General features: G+C 41.7%; 9 protein-coding genes across 9 annotated transcripts; 7 read left to right on the forward strand and 2 right to left on the reverse strand.

Moving 5' to 3' along the window:
- Window positions 1–5: 5 nt before the first annotated feature.
- Window positions 6–4,307, forward strand: TOT_020000022 (conserved hypothetical protein; the record flags this gene model as incomplete). The annotated part of the gene is made up of 2 exons (XM_009691755.1): window positions 6–632; window positions 681–4,307. 2 exons carry the CDS (start codon window positions 6–8, stop codon window positions 4,305–4,307), a joined length of 4,254 nt encoding a protein of 1,417 aa, XP_009690050.1.
- A 252-nt stretch (window positions 4,308–4,559) lies between these two features.
- TOT_020000994 (conserved hypothetical protein) lies at window positions 4,560–7,211 on the reverse strand (the record flags this gene model as incomplete). The annotated part of the gene is made up of 8 exons (XM_009691756.1): window positions 4,560–4,668; window positions 4,698–4,820; window positions 4,923–5,056; window positions 5,119–5,302; window positions 5,336–5,458; window positions 5,558–6,437; window positions 6,470–6,776; window positions 6,834–7,211. 8 exons carry the CDS (start codon window positions 7,209–7,211, stop codon window positions 4,560–4,562), a joined length of 2,238 nt encoding a protein of 745 aa, XP_009690051.1.
- A 484-nt stretch (window positions 7,212–7,695) lies between these two features.
- Window positions 7,696–8,897, forward strand: TOT_020000024 (vacuolar ATP synthase; the record flags this gene model as incomplete). Its single annotated transcript, XM_009691757.1, has 2 exons — window positions 7,696–8,782; window positions 8,815–8,897. The coding sequence occupies 2 exons, from the start codon at window positions 7,696–7,698 to the stop codon at window positions 8,895–8,897; spliced, it is 1,170 nt and encodes a 389-aa protein (XP_009690052.1).
- A 121-nt stretch (window positions 8,898–9,018) lies between these two features.
- On the forward strand, window positions 9,019–9,441 carry TOT_020000995 (thioredoxin; the record flags this gene model as incomplete). The annotated part of the gene is made up of 1 exon (XM_009691758.1): window positions 9,019–9,441. The coding sequence occupies one exon, from the start codon at window positions 9,019–9,021 to the stop codon at window positions 9,439–9,441; it is 423 nt and encodes a 140-aa protein (XP_009690053.1).
- A 245-nt stretch (window positions 9,442–9,686) lies between these two features.
- On the forward strand, window positions 9,687–10,207 carry TOT_020001017 (protein yippee-like 1; the record flags this gene model as incomplete). The annotated part of the gene is made up of 5 exons (XM_009691759.1): window positions 9,687–9,733; window positions 9,773–9,865; window positions 9,896–9,996; window positions 10,034–10,101; window positions 10,136–10,207. The coding sequence occupies 5 exons, from the start codon at window positions 9,687–9,689 to the stop codon at window positions 10,205–10,207; spliced, it is 381 nt and encodes a 126-aa protein (XP_009690054.1).
- A 116-nt stretch (window positions 10,208–10,323) lies between these two features.
- TOT_020000025 (histone deacetylase) lies at window positions 10,324–11,661 on the reverse strand (the record flags this gene model as incomplete). The annotated part of the gene is made up of 1 exon (XM_009691760.1): window positions 10,324–11,661. One exon carries the CDS (start codon window positions 11,659–11,661, stop codon window positions 10,324–10,326), a length of 1,338 nt encoding a protein of 445 aa, XP_009690055.1.
- Window positions 11,662–11,986: 325 nt separating this feature from the next.
- TOT_020000026 (uncharacterized protein) lies at window positions 11,987–13,504 on the forward strand (the record flags this gene model as incomplete). The annotated part of the gene is made up of 2 exons (XM_009691761.1): window positions 11,987–12,056; window positions 12,120–13,504. The coding sequence occupies 2 exons, from the start codon at window positions 11,987–11,989 to the stop codon at window positions 13,502–13,504; spliced, it is 1,455 nt and encodes a 484-aa protein (XP_009690056.1).
- Window positions 13,505–13,758: 254 nt separating this feature from the next.
- On the forward strand, window positions 13,759–14,988 carry TOT_020000027 (conserved hypothetical protein; the record flags this gene model as incomplete). Its single annotated transcript, XM_009691762.1, has 3 exons — window positions 13,759–13,801; window positions 13,904–14,718; window positions 14,803–14,988. The coding sequence occupies 3 exons, from the start codon at window positions 13,759–13,761 to the stop codon at window positions 14,986–14,988; spliced, it is 1,044 nt and encodes a 347-aa protein (XP_009690057.1).
- Window positions 14,989–15,040: 52 nt separating this feature from the next.
- On the forward strand, window positions 15,041–16,078 carry TOT_020000028 (serine/threonine protein phosphatase pp-x isozyme 1; the record flags this gene model as incomplete). Its single annotated transcript, XM_009691763.1, has 2 exons — window positions 15,041–15,266; window positions 15,315–16,078. The coding sequence occupies 2 exons, from the start codon at window positions 15,041–15,043 to the stop codon at window positions 16,076–16,078; spliced, it is 990 nt and encodes a 329-aa protein (XP_009690058.1).
- Window positions 16,079–17,435: the final 1,357 nt, after the last annotated feature.

Here is a 17,435-nt window from a genome sequence, read left to right on the forward strand (position 1 = left end):
TATTGATGTTAAAACTTACATTATTTTCAATTGTATTATATTGTTCCTTTTATTCAAATGTAGACTCATTATTTGTACTAAACAATCACATAAGAAAGCACTTGTCATTAACATCGGAGAATAAAGTTAATAATACACGATTACTAAATAATAAACTATTATTTGTCAATATTCATAATAATAATAGTTTGAATTGTAAAATTAAAGATGAATTTTCACAAAAATACTGTAAACCTCGGCTTTTACACAATCAGTACTGGGATTCTACAAAGAATCCCTATCATAATAAGACACAATTTGTTGTTTCAGGTTTAAATGATAGTAAAGTAGAATTTGTAAACTGTTCAGGATCAGAAGTCCTACCCGAACCTAACTTTTTAGTGCCTTACGACGTCATACACACATGTTCATTTGATGGCCATGAGTCTTTAGGAGACTACATTCAAAACTTGACTCAGGCCCTTGATGAAAGATCTCAGAGGATATTATTGAATCACAAATTACTGAGTGCAGAAAGAGGATTGAATAATTTTGAGGCCACGGCTTTTAGGTCAATTAAGGCGTTAACGTACTGGATAGGATCGAGAATTTTAAACACCGCTAAAAAAGCCAGAGACAGTTTCGATTCGCAGGTATAATGTTAATTTAATTTAATTATTTAGGGAGTCAGCTCTTTTGAGGATTTGGAGAACGAAAGAAAGGAGTGTAATCGACTAATATTTAAATGGATAAATTATAACTTGGATAAGTGGCACTCGAATAGTCCAGTGGATGCACATACAGTCAGCTTGTCATTTCCGTCTTTCAAACAGGATTGCTTTGAAGAATATGTTGAGGGGATTTGGACATACTTTAATGGGAGAGTTTTCCAGAATTTGTTACCTGAGTTCTGGGAGCTAACATATGGGTGGTTTGACATATTGGACCGGAAGTATCGCAAATCTTTGACTGAATCGGGTGAAGTTTTTACCCTGGAAGACTCGGATTATATGAATTTCCCCAAATTTATGTATCCTAATCAGCTGAAGCCGTTACCAAGTGCCCTGGCAAACTGCGTTTTCAGATCGATGGCGAAATTGTTTTGTGACACTTATTCGGCTTTTAATGACCTGGATTATATAAATATTGTGACAAATGCCTTCAGGTTTGTGGAGACTAACTCTGCTGAAGAGGAAGAAGTTAATTTCACAGTGCTCCAGAGACCGTATGAATCCTTGGTAAACTACGATTCGGACAAAATAAGCTTGTTCAACAGCCGTAACGTTTACTCAAAGGAATACGACTTAAATGAACAAGCCGCTCTCTTCCTTAACACTCACCACCTGCCGTATATTAAAAACAATTTACACCTCTTGTCGATATATGATGGAGATGACGAGAGTGCGCTGAAGATTTACGAGGCTTCCTTCAAGAAGGAAAAGGAGATTTTGTCAAGAGATGTATGGTTCCACGAGGGCAAGTTAACAATTCCAGTAACGCAGTTGAGTAAAAGCTTGCTACACAGTGATCTCGATGAATTCTCGAATGTAATTGGATTTGCCTTGAATGATCTGTTACAAATGAGGCCACTGCAGTTAAATTTTGTACAAAATAGGATTGTTTCACTCTGTGTCAAGTTTATCAACGCCTTGAGATCACTGGAGGCGTATTCTTCAAATTATGAAATTGAGCAAAACACATCAGGCATAAACAAGACTGTGGAGAAGCTTAATTTTCCACTCATCCAGTGCGTGTTGTTTACCATGACCTTACATGAGAAGTGTGTGACGAATAATAACCTGTATCCACTATCGAATGATTTTATAAGGAAGAGTCAGCTTGAAGGCCTATTGGACATGGATCGTCTACAAAGTAAGGATACAAAAGCCTATGAAAGCAGTGTTTACAACAAGTTTCTTGGCCAAAAGGAGCAGGAACCAGTGAAGTTCATACAGGAATATTTGGATGATTCCGTGGCAGCTGATGACCATGACGCTCTGCGTTTCCTGGTTAACTACTACAACTTTAACCTGTTTGGGGGACGCCTGCCCATTGATATTCAAATTAAGTTTAAACACGCGGATTGCTTGTCGTCAAACGACGTGTGTTCAGTTGTTTCAACGCCTACCATATATATCAATCCCCTTTTTCAAAACAATAAGAAGTTGATATGCAGATTAATATTAAATGAGTGTATTAGTATATTTCTGAAGTGGTCAAACAAATTTGCACACCAAGAAAACAAGCAAGCTGTTTCACTAAACGATATTATGGAATACAACATGGAAAGGAGGATTAAAAACCATATATTGAGCTGCACGGAGCCATCTCTTTCGTGGCCGTTTTACCTAGATGACCTTTTGTTGTCGAATGAAAGCACCTACAGCAGGAGAAAGATGTCTGAGATGTTTAGAGAATCCTTTGAAAACCAGGACGTGGTTAAAGTCATGGCCAATTTTATAAAACGGGAGGATGTCTCTGACATGTGGAAGGAAGGGAAACTGCCCACACGCGACTTCCTGTCGTCGCTGTTCTCAGGAGTTTACGACTTGTCATACGCCATTCTGGCGAACCCGGCATCCATTCAGGTCACCAGCAGGCTGAATCTCAGTGATCTTAACTGTCTGGAGAATAAGTTTAAGCAGATTTGCGACGAATACTACAGCTTACTCTACGGAAGGGACAATGCGTTGAACACCGTTTTGTATTTGGAGGCGCTGTCGATAGTCGAAGCGGCCTTCGATGAGCTCAGGGAGCAGTGCATCAAGAACACTCTGATTTACACGAACGATCTGGTCGAGTCAATATCGAACGTGACGAACATACTGACCAACTCCATACAGGTTCAATGCGAGGATTCGAACATTAAGCTCGACAAGCAGACGCACGTCTGCACGCCTGCCTCGAACTCGCCAGATCTGGACCTTGGTGATGGTTGCATAGGGGATTCTGAGAAGCTCACGGCTGAGGAGGCCTCGAGTCTCTGCAACCTGCTCTACGTGAAGTACAATAAGTTCCTTTTCCATGACTTTCTCCCAGATGTGGAGATTCGGTTTGAGGACTTTGACGAACTCTCGTCCCTGCGGGTGGACTTGACTGGCTTCTCCAAGCCGGTCATCTTAATAAATAGCCACGTAGATGACATAAACCTCCTCAACTCGCAGATGGTTCTCCAAATGGTGTACCTCTCGTACTATTATTTCCGACACGTTACTTCAGAGGAGTTTCGCAACCAGTTCGGCCACGACTTCAAATCGGCCTTTAATGTTGTCCACCACACGAGGACCAACTTCCTCAAGTCAAAGCTGATCCCCGTCAATCTGGAGAAGAAAATAAACTCCACAAAGGATATGAAAACCCACAACAAGCAGTACGTCGATTTTATCAGGAGGACTCTGGAGTATAAGGACAACGACCTGGTTACCCTGAGGGTTAACGACTTTGTGTACGAGGTTCTCGAGGGGAGGGATAAGTTCAAACACGACGACAGGCTTTGCAATCATTACGAAGGCCTGGAAACGTTGAAGGCGTTTGCTCGCCACTACTTCAACTTGCTGTCTAACTCCTCTAACGTCGGCAAACACCTAACTCCTGAAACTGTTAGTACTTGTGAGGACTCCGAGGCTGCTTCTGACACTGACAAATCGCCCGGTTTGGACAAGATTTTGGACATTTTCTCTCCCGGCATGATGAAGAACGGCTGGATTACGAGCATGATGGAGCACGTTGAGCGCAAATTGGACGATAAACAGATCGGCGTATTCTTGCAGCCCTCCGACACTGACTGGCAGTCCCTACTGACTGACCAGCAACTCGACCTCGTCATTGCGTATCTTTCAAAGCACCCCCAGGAGACCTTTTTTGCGATCCTCACCAAGAGCGGCGCCCTCAGCAAACGTCAGGCTGTGGACTTGATCAGCAAATGCATCCACAACGACCCTCAGTTCACACAGAAGAACTTTGCTTCTGCCCTCGGCGCCACTCACAGGGACTCCCTCCCCGCCACCGGTCCCGCTGTCGAGATCGTCGACGACGCTGGCGCCGTCAAGTCCCACGAGCAGGTGGGCGTGGACGACGTTGAGGACTGTTTCAACGAGGAGGTCTCCTCCGCCCTCGAGCAGCTCCCTCCCAACGAGCATGACACCTTCCTCCTCTTCCTCCACAGGCTGCTGGAGCGGGACTTTGACGCCTGCCGGAACGTCCTCAACTCTCACAGCTCCCCCTCCCTCCTCGTTGACAGGTCCGCCCAGGTGCTCAGGTCCATAAACTCGCGGAACATTATTGATCCTGCCGCCTTTGGGCAGATTGAGCAGTTTCTCCACAACTAATCTACTCACCACTCATGCACTTATGTAGCGTGTACTTTCATCACACATTCACTCTTTAGAATGCCATGTGGCCCTCCTGGTTCGACGGCCTCTTCAGCTTCCACTCCAGTATGCAGTCGTATATGTACTTGGGCGTCACCAGCGTCGAGTGCCTCGCTCCGTGCGTGTTCGCTATTTCGTCCTCGTCGTTGTCCCCGAACTTCCTAAACACGTGTCAGTGATTCGCTTATCTCAGCGTCACTTTCGTCGTGCTTACTTGTAGAGCTCTGACGCTTCCGGCAGCTCCTTGTCCGTGATGATCACGTACTCTGCGTCCTTTGCGTCGTCGACTATGTTTCCGCATCCCAGCAGTATCAGCATCCTAAACCGCCGTGTCACGCCTCCACGTACCTTATGTACTGCGATTCCTTGTTCGTTCCCGATATGTAGAAGTCCTCGTCGTCGAAGAGCCCTGTCTGCGCCAGGCTCTGCCTCCCGTCGAAGTCCACTCCGCCCCAACACTTCGGCTCACACCTATATTGCGTGCGTCAGACACTGAAACAAGTTCTAGTTACTTCGCTGCGCGGCTACGCGGCTGCTATAGACACTGGTTCTTCATACTGTCGGGGGACTTACTTGTTTATTATGAAACTCCACCTCGTGTAGTTCACTGAGTCGTGCGGCCCCGGCCACACTTCGAAGTTGCTCAGCAGGTAGTCGATCGCCGACTCCTTCACTATGAACACGTCCCCGATCAGGCTCGCCAGCAGCTAAATTCCATTAAATTTATCGGTTTTGCAATAAAAACTAATAGCTATGTATGCGCCATTACGTTCTGGTCGTATTTGTCCACTGGTATTTGACTCTCCTCTTCGTCTGGCACTATGCACATTGACACTTGGTTCCACGTGTCGAGGTCTGAGGGCGTTTGCACGACCTCTATTCCTGCCGTTCCCGCTCCTCCCATGATCACCTTCCCGCTTGAGGAGATACTGCTTTTTGGCGGCAATATTTTCCTACTCGTTTTTTCTTGGCAATTACTAACTTACTTGACCACCGTCTGCAGCTTTTCCATGAGCCTCTGTACGTGGCCGTCTTTCGCTGCTACTGTTATTATCAGCTTCGTAACGAATTCCGAAGTGTCGTCTTCCGGCTCCCCCTTGCGCCTCCTCCTAAACATTTCATTATACTCAATTTCCACAGTTGTACGCCATCACGCCCTTATCGTCAGGCTTATCACTCCAACTAACTACGCTTCTTAAGATTCTCACTTCTGGTATATTTGCTTTTCCTGCTCATGTGGCCTCTTATGCTGTGTCACGTTCGTCTTCATCGACGCCAAGAACACTCCCTTCGACTCCAGGAACCTTTCCTCCTCCTGACTAGATTCTCTCAGGCTTGGCATTATCGACAGCAGGTCTGCCACCAGCTCCGAGATGCTCTTGCACTTCCACTTCATGGCTTCCTTGTCCCAGCTGTAGCCGTTTTTTGTGGACTTTCTCTCCTTGAACATTGCCACCAGCTCCTTGTTGTACGGCACCACGTCCACCAGCAGTTGCTCCTTCGAGAAGTCCACCACTACTCTTTGGAACGAGTATATTGGGTACTCCTTTAGCCACTTGATGAACACGTTCGTGTCGAACACTGTCGGCAGGCTCTTGACGCTTGAGCTCTTCAGCCAGGTCCAAGCTTCATACAGAACCTTGCTTTCCACTTTAAGTCCCAGGTGCGACGCGAACTTAACTGCTTCGTACAGGAACACTCGTGACACTCTCCACTGCTTCAGGTCTCCGTCCCACTCGCACTTCTTGTTCGAGACTATGCTCTTCAGGAAGAAGACAGCCTTGTTGTGCTTTTCCGTCGGCTTCATCTTAATCAGCACGTTCTTCTGGTCGTCAAAGACCATCGCCTCTCCCCCCTTCTCAAACTTGTACATGTTTTCTATTTGTGCGAACCCTGTGTCTGACGCCAGCTGCTTTCCCATGTTCAGGTTAGGCGATACCAGTGTAACTGACTGTACTTTCTTCTCTTTAGATTCCTTTGTTACTTTACTTTCTTCACTCTCTTCCTTTTCGTTTTTCTTTCTTATTATTTTAAACAGCAGCCTTTCTGCCACCACGTCTTCCACTGACTTAAAATACCATTCTATTTCTACAAATTCGCTAAATTTAATAATTTCTTACCTGAATTTGGGAAACATGAATCAAATGGGCTCGATATGTTCAGTGAATTTTTTGCCTTTATAAACGAGTCCGGCCTCGCCTTCACCTGTACCAGTATCTGCAGGTTTATATCCAGTTCTTCGAACTCAAACGGCGTCGACAACTCTGGCTTCGTTGCGTACATACACGATGGCGTTGCGAATATGTACTCTTCGACGTTAATTCCCAGCGACGACTCCAGCGGGAACTTGAACACGTTCGTCATGTCCTCTTCCTTCTGCTCGTGCCCTAATGGCGCCGAGTTAAACTCCTCGTAGGAGTCCGTCGTCTCCATGGTCTGCAGGCTCTCCTCTCGCGGCTGCTTATAGTTATATATTTTTTTTACCCACAGTTTCGAGTTTCCTATTAGCCTGAGCAGGCACCTTTTAACGTTGTACACATCGTTTTTAAAACACGCCTTGTTCAGCGGCACATATGCTGTGTACCATTCGTCCGTTACAAAGCTCTTCACTGGGTACAGTCCTATTCCTATATAGTTTATTGAATAGTACGTCTTCTTCGGCGGATATCCCATCAGAACAAACGTTTTCAGCTGGTTAACGTCCGTATTTTGGCATCCTGGGATATAACACTGGTTCCTATCGTTGTCAACAACGTCTTCGTGAGTGAGTTGAAGTAGTTGATTTATTGCTTTCGATTTAATATAATCTATGTGTTTGCACGAATTCGGCAGTTTTACTGATGGATAAAGGTTAGAATCCATACTTTCGATAAATTTTGTTTATGAGAAACAATAAAGTCCTGTTAAGAATACTTACACACATCTGGAGATTCTAGAGAATAAACTTTACATATTTTTGAAATAAAGAAAACAGTCATAGACCATAATTATGATCTGATTTTAAATTTAAGTTTAAATTTATTTGGATAAATTAGCTGCTATATTACAAAGATTCAACTCTGAGCTGTTGCGATTAAATGTGTAAGGAATAAACCGAAACGATCATGAAAAATGACATTTCAGTGGTTTTAAATCGAAAAACTCTGGAATTAAGAGTAGTTATATCCATTTGTTCAGATTCCAAAATTCCAACCGTACACTATATTATATCATCATTTTAGAATTAAAAATTTTTTGTTGATCTTATACTTTTGTATTTATAATTCCAGTTTATATTTTAGAATATATATATTGTATATTACACCTTGGTTGCTTGTTTTAATCCTTTTTAAATGTGTTGACAAATATGAAGCAAGAAGCCGATGAATGTTGGCTAATTTCATACACCAACCGCGATGGCGGTAATCGCGAAGAGCTATACACTCTGTTAAAGAAGCAATTGATGAAAAATCACACAATTCACGACATTGGTCTCTTCGACGTTCCATTCGACCTCAGGTTCAAGGCTTTCGATAACTTACTTTCGTGTGCCGATGAATTAGAAAAGGAAGACCAGACTGTTGAATCGTCTTTAAAGCGGGCTAGGCAGTTGGCCATGGACACTGACCCCAAAATGGAGCTCAAGGTACACTACGAGGGCAGGCAGTTTACTTTATCTAACTATATAACTCGATTTTCCTGGGACGATCGTAAATTCCCCAAGTATCTTCCATTATCTGAGAATTTGAAGAATTTATCGCAACTCGTTAGTAAATTAATTGACGACTTAACTCTGAAGGCTGTGGCGTACAATGAACTAAAGTTTAAGAAGAACGCAATTTCTTCTAACATGGAGGCCTCCATTATTTACAGGGACTTAACTTACGTTATCACTCCCGACGTTGTGGAAGACCCCAATGATTTCACTGACACTGAGCACTTGACAACGGTCGTTGTTTATGTTCCCGCGGGCTCGGAGAACGATTTTCTCAACTCGTACATGTCGTACTCAAAATACATAGTGCCCAACTCCGCTAAAAAGATCAACGTGGCTTCCAGCAATTTTACGCTCTGGCGCGTCGTTTTGTTTAAGTCCAGCTTAGAGAAGTTCATGGAGTCCTGCAAATCGAACAATTTCAACGTCCAGAAGTTCATTTACTCTGAGGAACGGTACAAACAGCTCCTGGAGGAGCAGTCTAAGATGGAGGCTGACACTCGGAGGCAGCAGGCCTTCCTATCGCGGATTTACGACGTTGCACACTCCGACATCTTCATCTACTGGATACACATCAAGGCCATGAGGATTTTTTGCGAAAGTGTTCTCAAATACGGCCTCCCAGTCCAGTTCACCTCTTTTTTTATTTTCCCAGTTAGCTCCAAACAGGAACAACTACACAAGGTTCTATCGGAGATGCTGCCAAAATATTCCAAAGACGACTCATCTAGTCAGAAAGGTTCGTTTTCAGTTACACATTCTTTATTTTAGATAAGAACGACTCTCCTAATAACAAATTGGGCGATTACACTTTTCTGCCGTACGTTTTTTTGAACTTCAGACTTGTCGGGTGAACTTTATTTCAAAATATATTAAATCAGTATATTTTTAAAAACTTAATCCCATAAATCACTGTAATTTTATATTCCCACTCGTTGCATCTTCTTTGTAAAATATTTTTTATTGATTATCACCATGTTGACTAAGATTCCACTCAGGCCTCTATCTGGATTCCTCTTTAATAATATTCAGAAGCGATTTATTGTTAAATCCATGGAGACTGCCGATGAGTACAAGTCTATGATTTTACAGGATAAAATGGTTCTGGCCAAGTTTAGTGCGTCTTGGTGTAAGCCTTGTCAGAAGGCCAAGCCCGTCGTCGAGGAGCTGAGCAACGAACTCACGAGTTTAAATTTTATAGAAGTGGACGTCGATAATTTGCCTCAAATTGCTGATGAGGAGGGCGTTAAAACCATTCCCTTTTTCAAGTTATTCAAGGGCGGGAAGCTTCTGGACGAAGTCACAGGTTCGGTTAATTTTAGTCATTTAGACACATCCATTTTAGGTTGTGACAAGTCACAGCTGCGGGATCTGATTTCCAAACACAATAACTCGTGACCGCCCCTTAGTTTTTACTATTTTTACCTTACCCTAATCTCCTTTACACCTACTGTAATTTTCGATTTTTTTACTCTTTAATCCATACCCATATATCCATTTCATTATGTTTTTTGTTTTTATGCTCCCTTTTATCCCATATTTACCATTTTTTTGCTTAATTTTTGTGAGGTGATCTCACAATCCTTAGGTGTATTGTTCAGATTTATTTTTCTTTCGCTCATTATTTTTCTTCTAATTTCGTCATGGGTATTTTGCATAAGTATTATCTTGAGGGTGATGATATTTACGAGTACGTTTTTTTGTTTATTCGCTCTATATTCACTTTCAGATGCATAGACTGTGGCAGTCACTTAACCACTTCCAAGGAGCTCATTTCCACTAGTTTCCGTGGCAGAACCGGTGTTGCTTGGCTTTTTACCAGGTATTTTCCCCGTGTTTTACTTTCTCTCAGGGTTGTTAATGTTTCTGAGGGCCCCTTCGAGGAGCGCATGATGACTACTGGACAACACACGATAGTTGACATCTACTGCAATGAGTGCGGCGCCAACTTGGGTATGTTTTTGATTTTTGTGTTTTAACTCTTTTTTAGGCTGGAAATACGAGGAGGCTACTGAGGAGTCTCAGAAATACAAGAAGGGCAAATTTATTCTCGAGAAGGTACCTTTTTCCTTTATTTTACCTTTTATTTTAGGCGCTCTTAAAGAACAACAATCCTAACTACTCCAGCAGCATTGACGAGGACAACGATGTCAGCGACGACTGACCTCCTCCCCTCCCCTCGTGGTTTTTAATTTATCGCCTTTAGTTTTTTATTTTAGCTTTAAATATACTATGTATATGTGTACGTACTTATTAAATTTAAAATTTGGTTGGTTGCGCCTATATTGGCACTTGTTCGTCTCTGTCTGGCAGGTCGTACAGCTCTCCCCTGTTATCTCTTCTTCTCAGCTTGTGCGTTCCTGCGTACGACGGGTTTCTCTTCTTCAGTGCGTTGAGTCCTCCTCCCTCGTCGAACACTTGTCTTTGCTGCGCCTCGTCCTCGTCGTCTTCTCTCGTCAGGAAGTCCGGCGGCACGTGTGCGAACTGCACTCCTGGCGACTTTTCCACGTACCTCAGGTTATCCAGTATTTTAATTTTAATTTTTTCCAGGTGCTCCGGCGTGTTATAGTTTGTCATTTGTGAGGGCGTCAGGTGCAGCTGGAAGTCTGGTGCGTAGTAGTCGTAGTAGTCGTTGAGTGATATTTGGTTCGACATGTCTTCGTGCTTGTTCAGGATGACTCCTGTTTCGTACGCCCAGCACCTTGCCACGTTTCTTATTGTGTATCCTCCTCCTCCCAGCACCAGCAGTGGGATGTTGAGGCTTCTTACGTATTGCACGCATGCTGCGTGTCCTTTGATTGTCAGGTTAAATCTTCCCAGTCTATCTCCTGTCAGTGAATCTGCTCCGCACTGCAGTACTATTGCTCCTGGGTTGTATACTTCCACGCACTTTCCGATGACCACCTTGAACAGGTCCACGAAGCTTTCGTCGTCCATTCCGTCGTTAAGTGGCACGTTCACTGAGTAGTACTTTCCTGAGGACACTCCCACGTCCGTCACGTCTCCTGTTCCTGGGAAGAAGTTTCCGAACTTGTGGAAGCTCACTGTCATGACTCTGTGTGTTACGTAGAATGCTTCTTCTACTCCGTCTCCGTGGTGCACGTCTATGTCGATGTACATTACTCTCGCGTGGTACTTTAGCAACTCCAGTATTCCCAGTACGATATCGTTGAGGTAGCAGAATCCTGATGCTTCTGACCTTTTTGCGTGGTGCAACCCTCCTGACCAGTTTACGCATATATCTGCTTGCTGGTTATTCAATCTATGTGCTGCGTCTATTGACGCTCCGCTACATGATTGTTGAAACACGTATAACCCGTCAAAGACTGGGCAATCTGTGGCTTCTCCCACGTTAAATCTTTTAAGTTGGTATGTAAAGTCCCTGTAATTTTCTGGGCTCACTCCTGACAGGAAGTGCACGTACTCGCTGTCGTGAAATGACAATAACTCTGGTTCTACTGCTTTATGTGGTCTGAATATTTCCATATGCCTGTATAGATCGTAACTCAGCACCAGTGCGTGTGCCATTCTTATTCTCTGCGGCTTCATAGGGTGGCCTGGTCCGTAGTAATAACTACCCACATCTGGGTCGTAAAAATATGATACACGCTTATCCATTTTATTTTACTTAATTATTTGCTATTTTTTATTTTCTTATTCTCTCTACTTTTTTCACACAAACCTGTGTAGTCCCATGGATCAAATTACAAATGTCTAATTAAAAATTCCAATTTTCATCTTCCAGAACTCAGAAGATTTACTGTTAGAAAACAATGTGAACTATTAGCTAATTTAAAATCTCTTCCTGGAACACATAAAATTTCATGTTCAATGACTGTGTATATTCATGGGGGTAATGCAACTTGTATCAGATATTGAACTCCGATTCTTACAATTTTTCTCAGAACTTTGTTAACGGTGACACATTAATCCAAATGTTTTCATGAGTCTTTTATCTTTTCAAATTATCATCGCATTTTTATTTTTGGGTTTCGAAAATTCCTTTTTAAATGGTAAATTTCTTAATTAGCTAGTTATTTGAATACACATTTTTTACACATTCTCAATTTCTTCAGGCTTTATTTTGCCTCAACATTTTTACACTAAAAATTTTCCATATTTTTTGGGTAATTCTTACAAATTTGGCCGATCTCACCTTCCTTACTTGGAATCTCACAATGTGGTTAATTCCGAATTGCTCGGAATTTTAAATGAAAGGTCCCATAATAAGATCAAGGACACACTAGCAATTCCTGATAAATATGGATTGCAGTCCAAAATATCTTCTGGTTTATACGCCGTCTTACCTTTGGGTAACCGGGTTTTTGAGCGATTAAAACGTATCATAAGGGTCGAAATGGCCAAATTGAATGCAGTTGAACTAACCTTCCCAATTTTACAGCCCGAATTAATACTGGAAGATAAATTAAAATCGTTTGGTTCCGAATTATTCTCTCTAAAGGACCGAGATAAGCAGAAATACTACCTCAGTCCCAGCTGTGAGGATTTATCTTGTATTCTTATCAAAAAGGAGAACTTCCCGCTCTCCAAATCTTATTTGCCCATTATTCTTTACCAAATTAACGCAAAATTTCGTGATGAACTCAGGGTTAGTGAATCATTCTGTCGGAGCAAGGAATTTTTAATGTTTGATGCATATTCTTTCCATTCTAACAAAAACTGCTCCAGTGTGTACTATACATTGTTTTTAGAATCGTTTAAAAATATGTTAGATCTCATGAAGTTGAAGTACAGAGTCGAGGAAAGGTCCGAAGACGGCGTCGAGAGTCACGAGCTCAGGGTGGTTTTGGGTGGCCCTAACTCCGAAAACGATACTGATTCTGATACTCTGGAGGTTGCACACCTGTTTAAATTCGACACTTCTTATTCCCAAAAGAACGATTTGAGGTATGAAACTACTGATAGACTAAGGGAAGACGTATACATGAATTCGTATGGAATTGGACTTAATAGGCTGTTGACTGCACTCGTTAAAAACTTCTCAAATGAGGTTGGATTAAAATTTCCACAGGTTGTAGCACCCTATGATTTAACTATTATTTCTTGCAATCAAGAAACTGACGAGTTATCCAGCCTGCTGAAGAGGGGTTTAATTAGGAAGGGCCTTTCGGTTCTGCTCGACGACAGAGATGAGACCATAAAAAAGAAAGTCTTGGATTCAAAGCGCATAGGAATCCCACACATGATACTCTTGTCGCCCAAATTCCAAAGAATGAAACCTAACAAAATACACATGGAATTATGGGAGGAGATAAACAAGAATTCGAGGATTTCTAACTACTATAATTTAAATCAATCGCCCGAAAGTTTGATTTACAAGAAGGATACTGTAAATTTATCTAATTATATGGATACAGCTGTAGAATATCACCCGATCTTATCGGAGAACAGTTATATAATAAAATTGCGAGATTTACTTAAATTACTCAATGTTTCTTAATTTATTTACGTTTTTAAACTATATCTGGCCTTTCTCTTATCACATATTTCATATTTTCCACTTGATGTGGTAGGGCTTAAAAATTAGTCTTCCCACAAGGGCAGTTCACTACAGACGTCTCAAAAGTATTCTACTGTTTAATTATCAAAGTTGTATTTTTAAAATTAAATTCAGCAGTTTTTTAGTATCCATATGCAGAATGGTTATGTTACACATTTTGTTTATTTATCATAGATGAGATAAAATTGTTTACAATGGCAAGTTACAAATGGGCTGACGTTGCAAGCAGCGAATCATGTAAATACACTTTAGATACGCTCATAAATTTTAAATATTTTTATGTTATGGATTTATACATTTATTAAAATTTATTATTTGACCTAATGTGTAAATTTGTAGGCGCGTCCTTTGGCAGGACCACCATGATGCTTCTCGAGAGGAGGGAAAGATATAACAGATTGTATAAAAACTATAATGAACAGTCGCGCGGTTCTAAGTTTGACAACTTGCACGGCAACACCAAGTCCACGCACTTCATGATGATGTCCAACGACTCGTACATGGATAAGAACAGTATCCCTGAACTCCACGATAGTAAACTTAACCTTAACATGAAATTGAAAAATGTGCAGTTGAAGAACCTATCAAACGACGACAGGGAGCTTCTGGTCGACGATGAGATCTTGACGCCGCTCCTAAACACAAACGAAGATCACATTGACGACACAAACCCGAAATCGTTCGCAAATTTTCTGAATTCAACAAACGAGGATAAGAGCAAGGACAAGTCTACGAGTTTTAAAGCAGCTCAAACCAAAGAAACCATTCTCAATAACAAAGATAAAACGCCAATTGTGATCGAGAGGCTCAGTCCCATGAACTCCTCACCTGCTTCGTCCACCAAAAAGGCAACTGAGGAAACGAAGAAGGTGGCGGAACCTAAACAGAATGAAGTTACTCCGGTGTCAGAATCAAACGAGAAAAGGACAAACCACAGTCTTAACTCGAATTCTTACGATGATGAGACCAGCAAGCTGATGAATCCGACCAAAAAGTTTAAGGAAGGGTTGCGGATGACTCGAACACAGAAAGAGGAAATCTCCAAGGTTCTCCTAACAGAACTAACCAAGAGCAACAAGAACAAGGTGGTCGAGGACGCAAACAGCCGCGTTTACAGTAGATTGAAGGATATCGCCATAGGGAAAGCAACTAAGGTACGACTTATTTAGGCAGCTGCGTGCTCAACGACACGCCCTTTAAATTACTCTGATAGTCTTAGAGCTACGTAGTTTCCTCAGCATTCAACTGTCAGGCAAGTTCATGTTTTGCAGGGGTATCAAAATTACATAAGGATGATTCCAAAGGACGAAAGGGGCCCCGACGACCCCCAAACTCCGGACTCCAGGAACGTCTCGGCCTCGAAATTCAGGGCTATCTACAGGACCTGGAGAACACGCTTGCACAAATACGATAACGTCAAATAATGTAATATTTGAGATTTGTTTTTAGTTAGAATTGAGTCGCTGTTGTTTGCGTATGGGGGACTGGCCTCGCTTACACATTTTACTTTTATGTTTTTCCTTCTTTCTGGGATGTCGCCCCTTCTCCACTTCAAAAATGAGTGACATTGACAGGGATATTGCTCAGCTTAAGAAATGTGAGTACCTGAGCGAGAACGAGGTCAAACTGTTGTGCAACAAGGCGAAGGAGATTTTAATCGAGGAATCCAATGTACAATACGTTGATTCGCCCGTTACCGTAAGTTTTTATTTTACGCGGTCCTTTTTCACGCACTCTTAGGTTTGTGGAGACATACATGGCCAGTTTTATGACTTTAAGGAGCTGCTTGAGGTCGGCAAGGACATTCCTGAGACCAACTACTTGTTTATGGGCGATTTCGTAGACAGAGGGTACTATTCCGTTGAAACATTCCTGCTCCTTCTCTGCTTCAAGGTTAGGTACCCTGATCGCATCACTCTCATCCGCGGAAATCATGAATCTCGTCAGATCACTCAGGTGTACGGGTTCTACGACGAGTGTATACGGAAGTACGGGAGCGTCAACGTCTGGCGCTACTGCACCGACATCTTTGACTATTTTTCCATCGGCGCCCTCATCGACAACAAGTACTTTTGCATCCACGGCGGACTCTCGCCGTCCATTCTCACGATCGACGAGATCAGGTACCTGGATCGTAAGCAGGAGGTTCCGCACGAGGGGCCGATGTGTGACCTGCTCTGGTCGGACCCCGAGTCAATGGACGGTTGGGGAGCGAGTCCGCGAGGCGCCGGCTTCCTGTTTGGCGGTGACGTGGTTCGTCAGTTTTGCCACCAGAACAACATTCAAACTATCGCAAGGGCTCACCAGCTGGTCATGGAGGGGTACAAGTGGTGGTTCAACAAGGCTCTCATCACTGTCTGGTCGGCTCCTAACTACTGCTATAGGTGTGGTAATGTAGCGAGTATTATGGAACTAGACGAGAATTTAAATTGCAATTTTAAAAAGTTCGAGGCTGTTCCTCCAGATAAGAGGGGCGTTCCTGCCAAGAAACCCTTACCTGATTACTTTTTGTAGATAATTTGAAGATTAAACTTTTCTTGTACAATAATCTTATGGTCATTTTCAACATTCTTTTACTATTCTTTACTTTTTTCGTCCTATAGTTACCTTAAACATTTTTTATTTTTAGTTAAAACTGCATTTAGTTGATGCTGTGTTGGTGTGTGCACCTAACACCTAAATACTATCATGAAAAGACACAAAGCTGACTTCCCTATTAAATCACTTGTTTTAAATCTAAATCTTTTAAATCCACAGTGGCATATTAGCCAAATTCTGCCTCAAATAAATGATATTGAAGTGTATGTATATTAATCAATATACATAGTATCTTTATTCGGAGGGAATATGTTACAACTCTAACACTTCATTTTCTTCAGTGTTTTAAAACTTACCTAAAACCTTCAATTAAAGCACTTCAATAAAAGTCCTTACCTTTAATGGTTTATTTGCATTCTTCAAGTTTCCCTCAATTCTGAAGCAAATATACTCCAACTTGTTTCAGAATTAGAGGGCTTGAAGATGCTTTCTTAAATCGACTACACCCTTGTTTCAGGGCTTTAACCGTTACACATCGGTGTTATTAAAGCATTTCTCTGGAGAGATTAAGTTAAATCCATCAACACACTGTGTTGAAATAGTTGCAGTCAAGGAATCCCATCAATACACTGGCATTCCCTAATTTTTGATCAAGAGGCATTTGATTCAAATGAAAAGTGTTGAAATAACTAGTACTAACAAGAGGAATCTGATTGTGGAGCCTATCATGTTAAATCTAAAAACGACCTGATTCGGCACAAAGATAAAGTATATATTATGATACATTCTCAATGCACATTAGCTGCAAGTACGGCCCCATGGGCTGCTTTTATGTATGTATTGAAAATGTACACCTGCTCGTTCAATTATATACTGCATACATATTGAATTTGGGATATAAAAATGGAAGGCCACAATATGAGCGGAAAGGAGCAGCTGTGGAATCCTCATAAGCAGCACACTACGGGTGAGGAGAAAGTTAACCATATAAAAATGACCTAATAGTTAAATATTAAATACAAATAAAGTTTTTTTGCAATAAATAAGTAAAATTATTTAAATGATGTTTTACACATCTCATTCAAGAAGGTACACATTTTCCAAACTCTGTTCCATACATAAATTATGCTATCAGCCATTCAAATTGGCAAAATATTAAATGAACGCACTGGTTATACCATTTAAATATTAATTTATTTGGGATAATTTCCATCTTCAATTTTTTTAAATTATCGTCAAAATCTAGATTCTTATGAAAAATTCCAAATAATCTAAATTCACTGATATTTTATCAAATTAAATGAGAATCTGTCATTTTATTTATTTTAAAACC

Source organism: Theileria orientalis, chromosome 2 (genome assembly GCF_000740895.1).
Source record: "Theileria orientalis strain Shintoku DNA, chromosome 2, complete genome".
Classification (NCBI taxonomy): domain Eukaryota; phylum Apicomplexa; class Aconoidasida; order Piroplasmida; family Theileriidae; genus Theileria; species Theileria orientalis.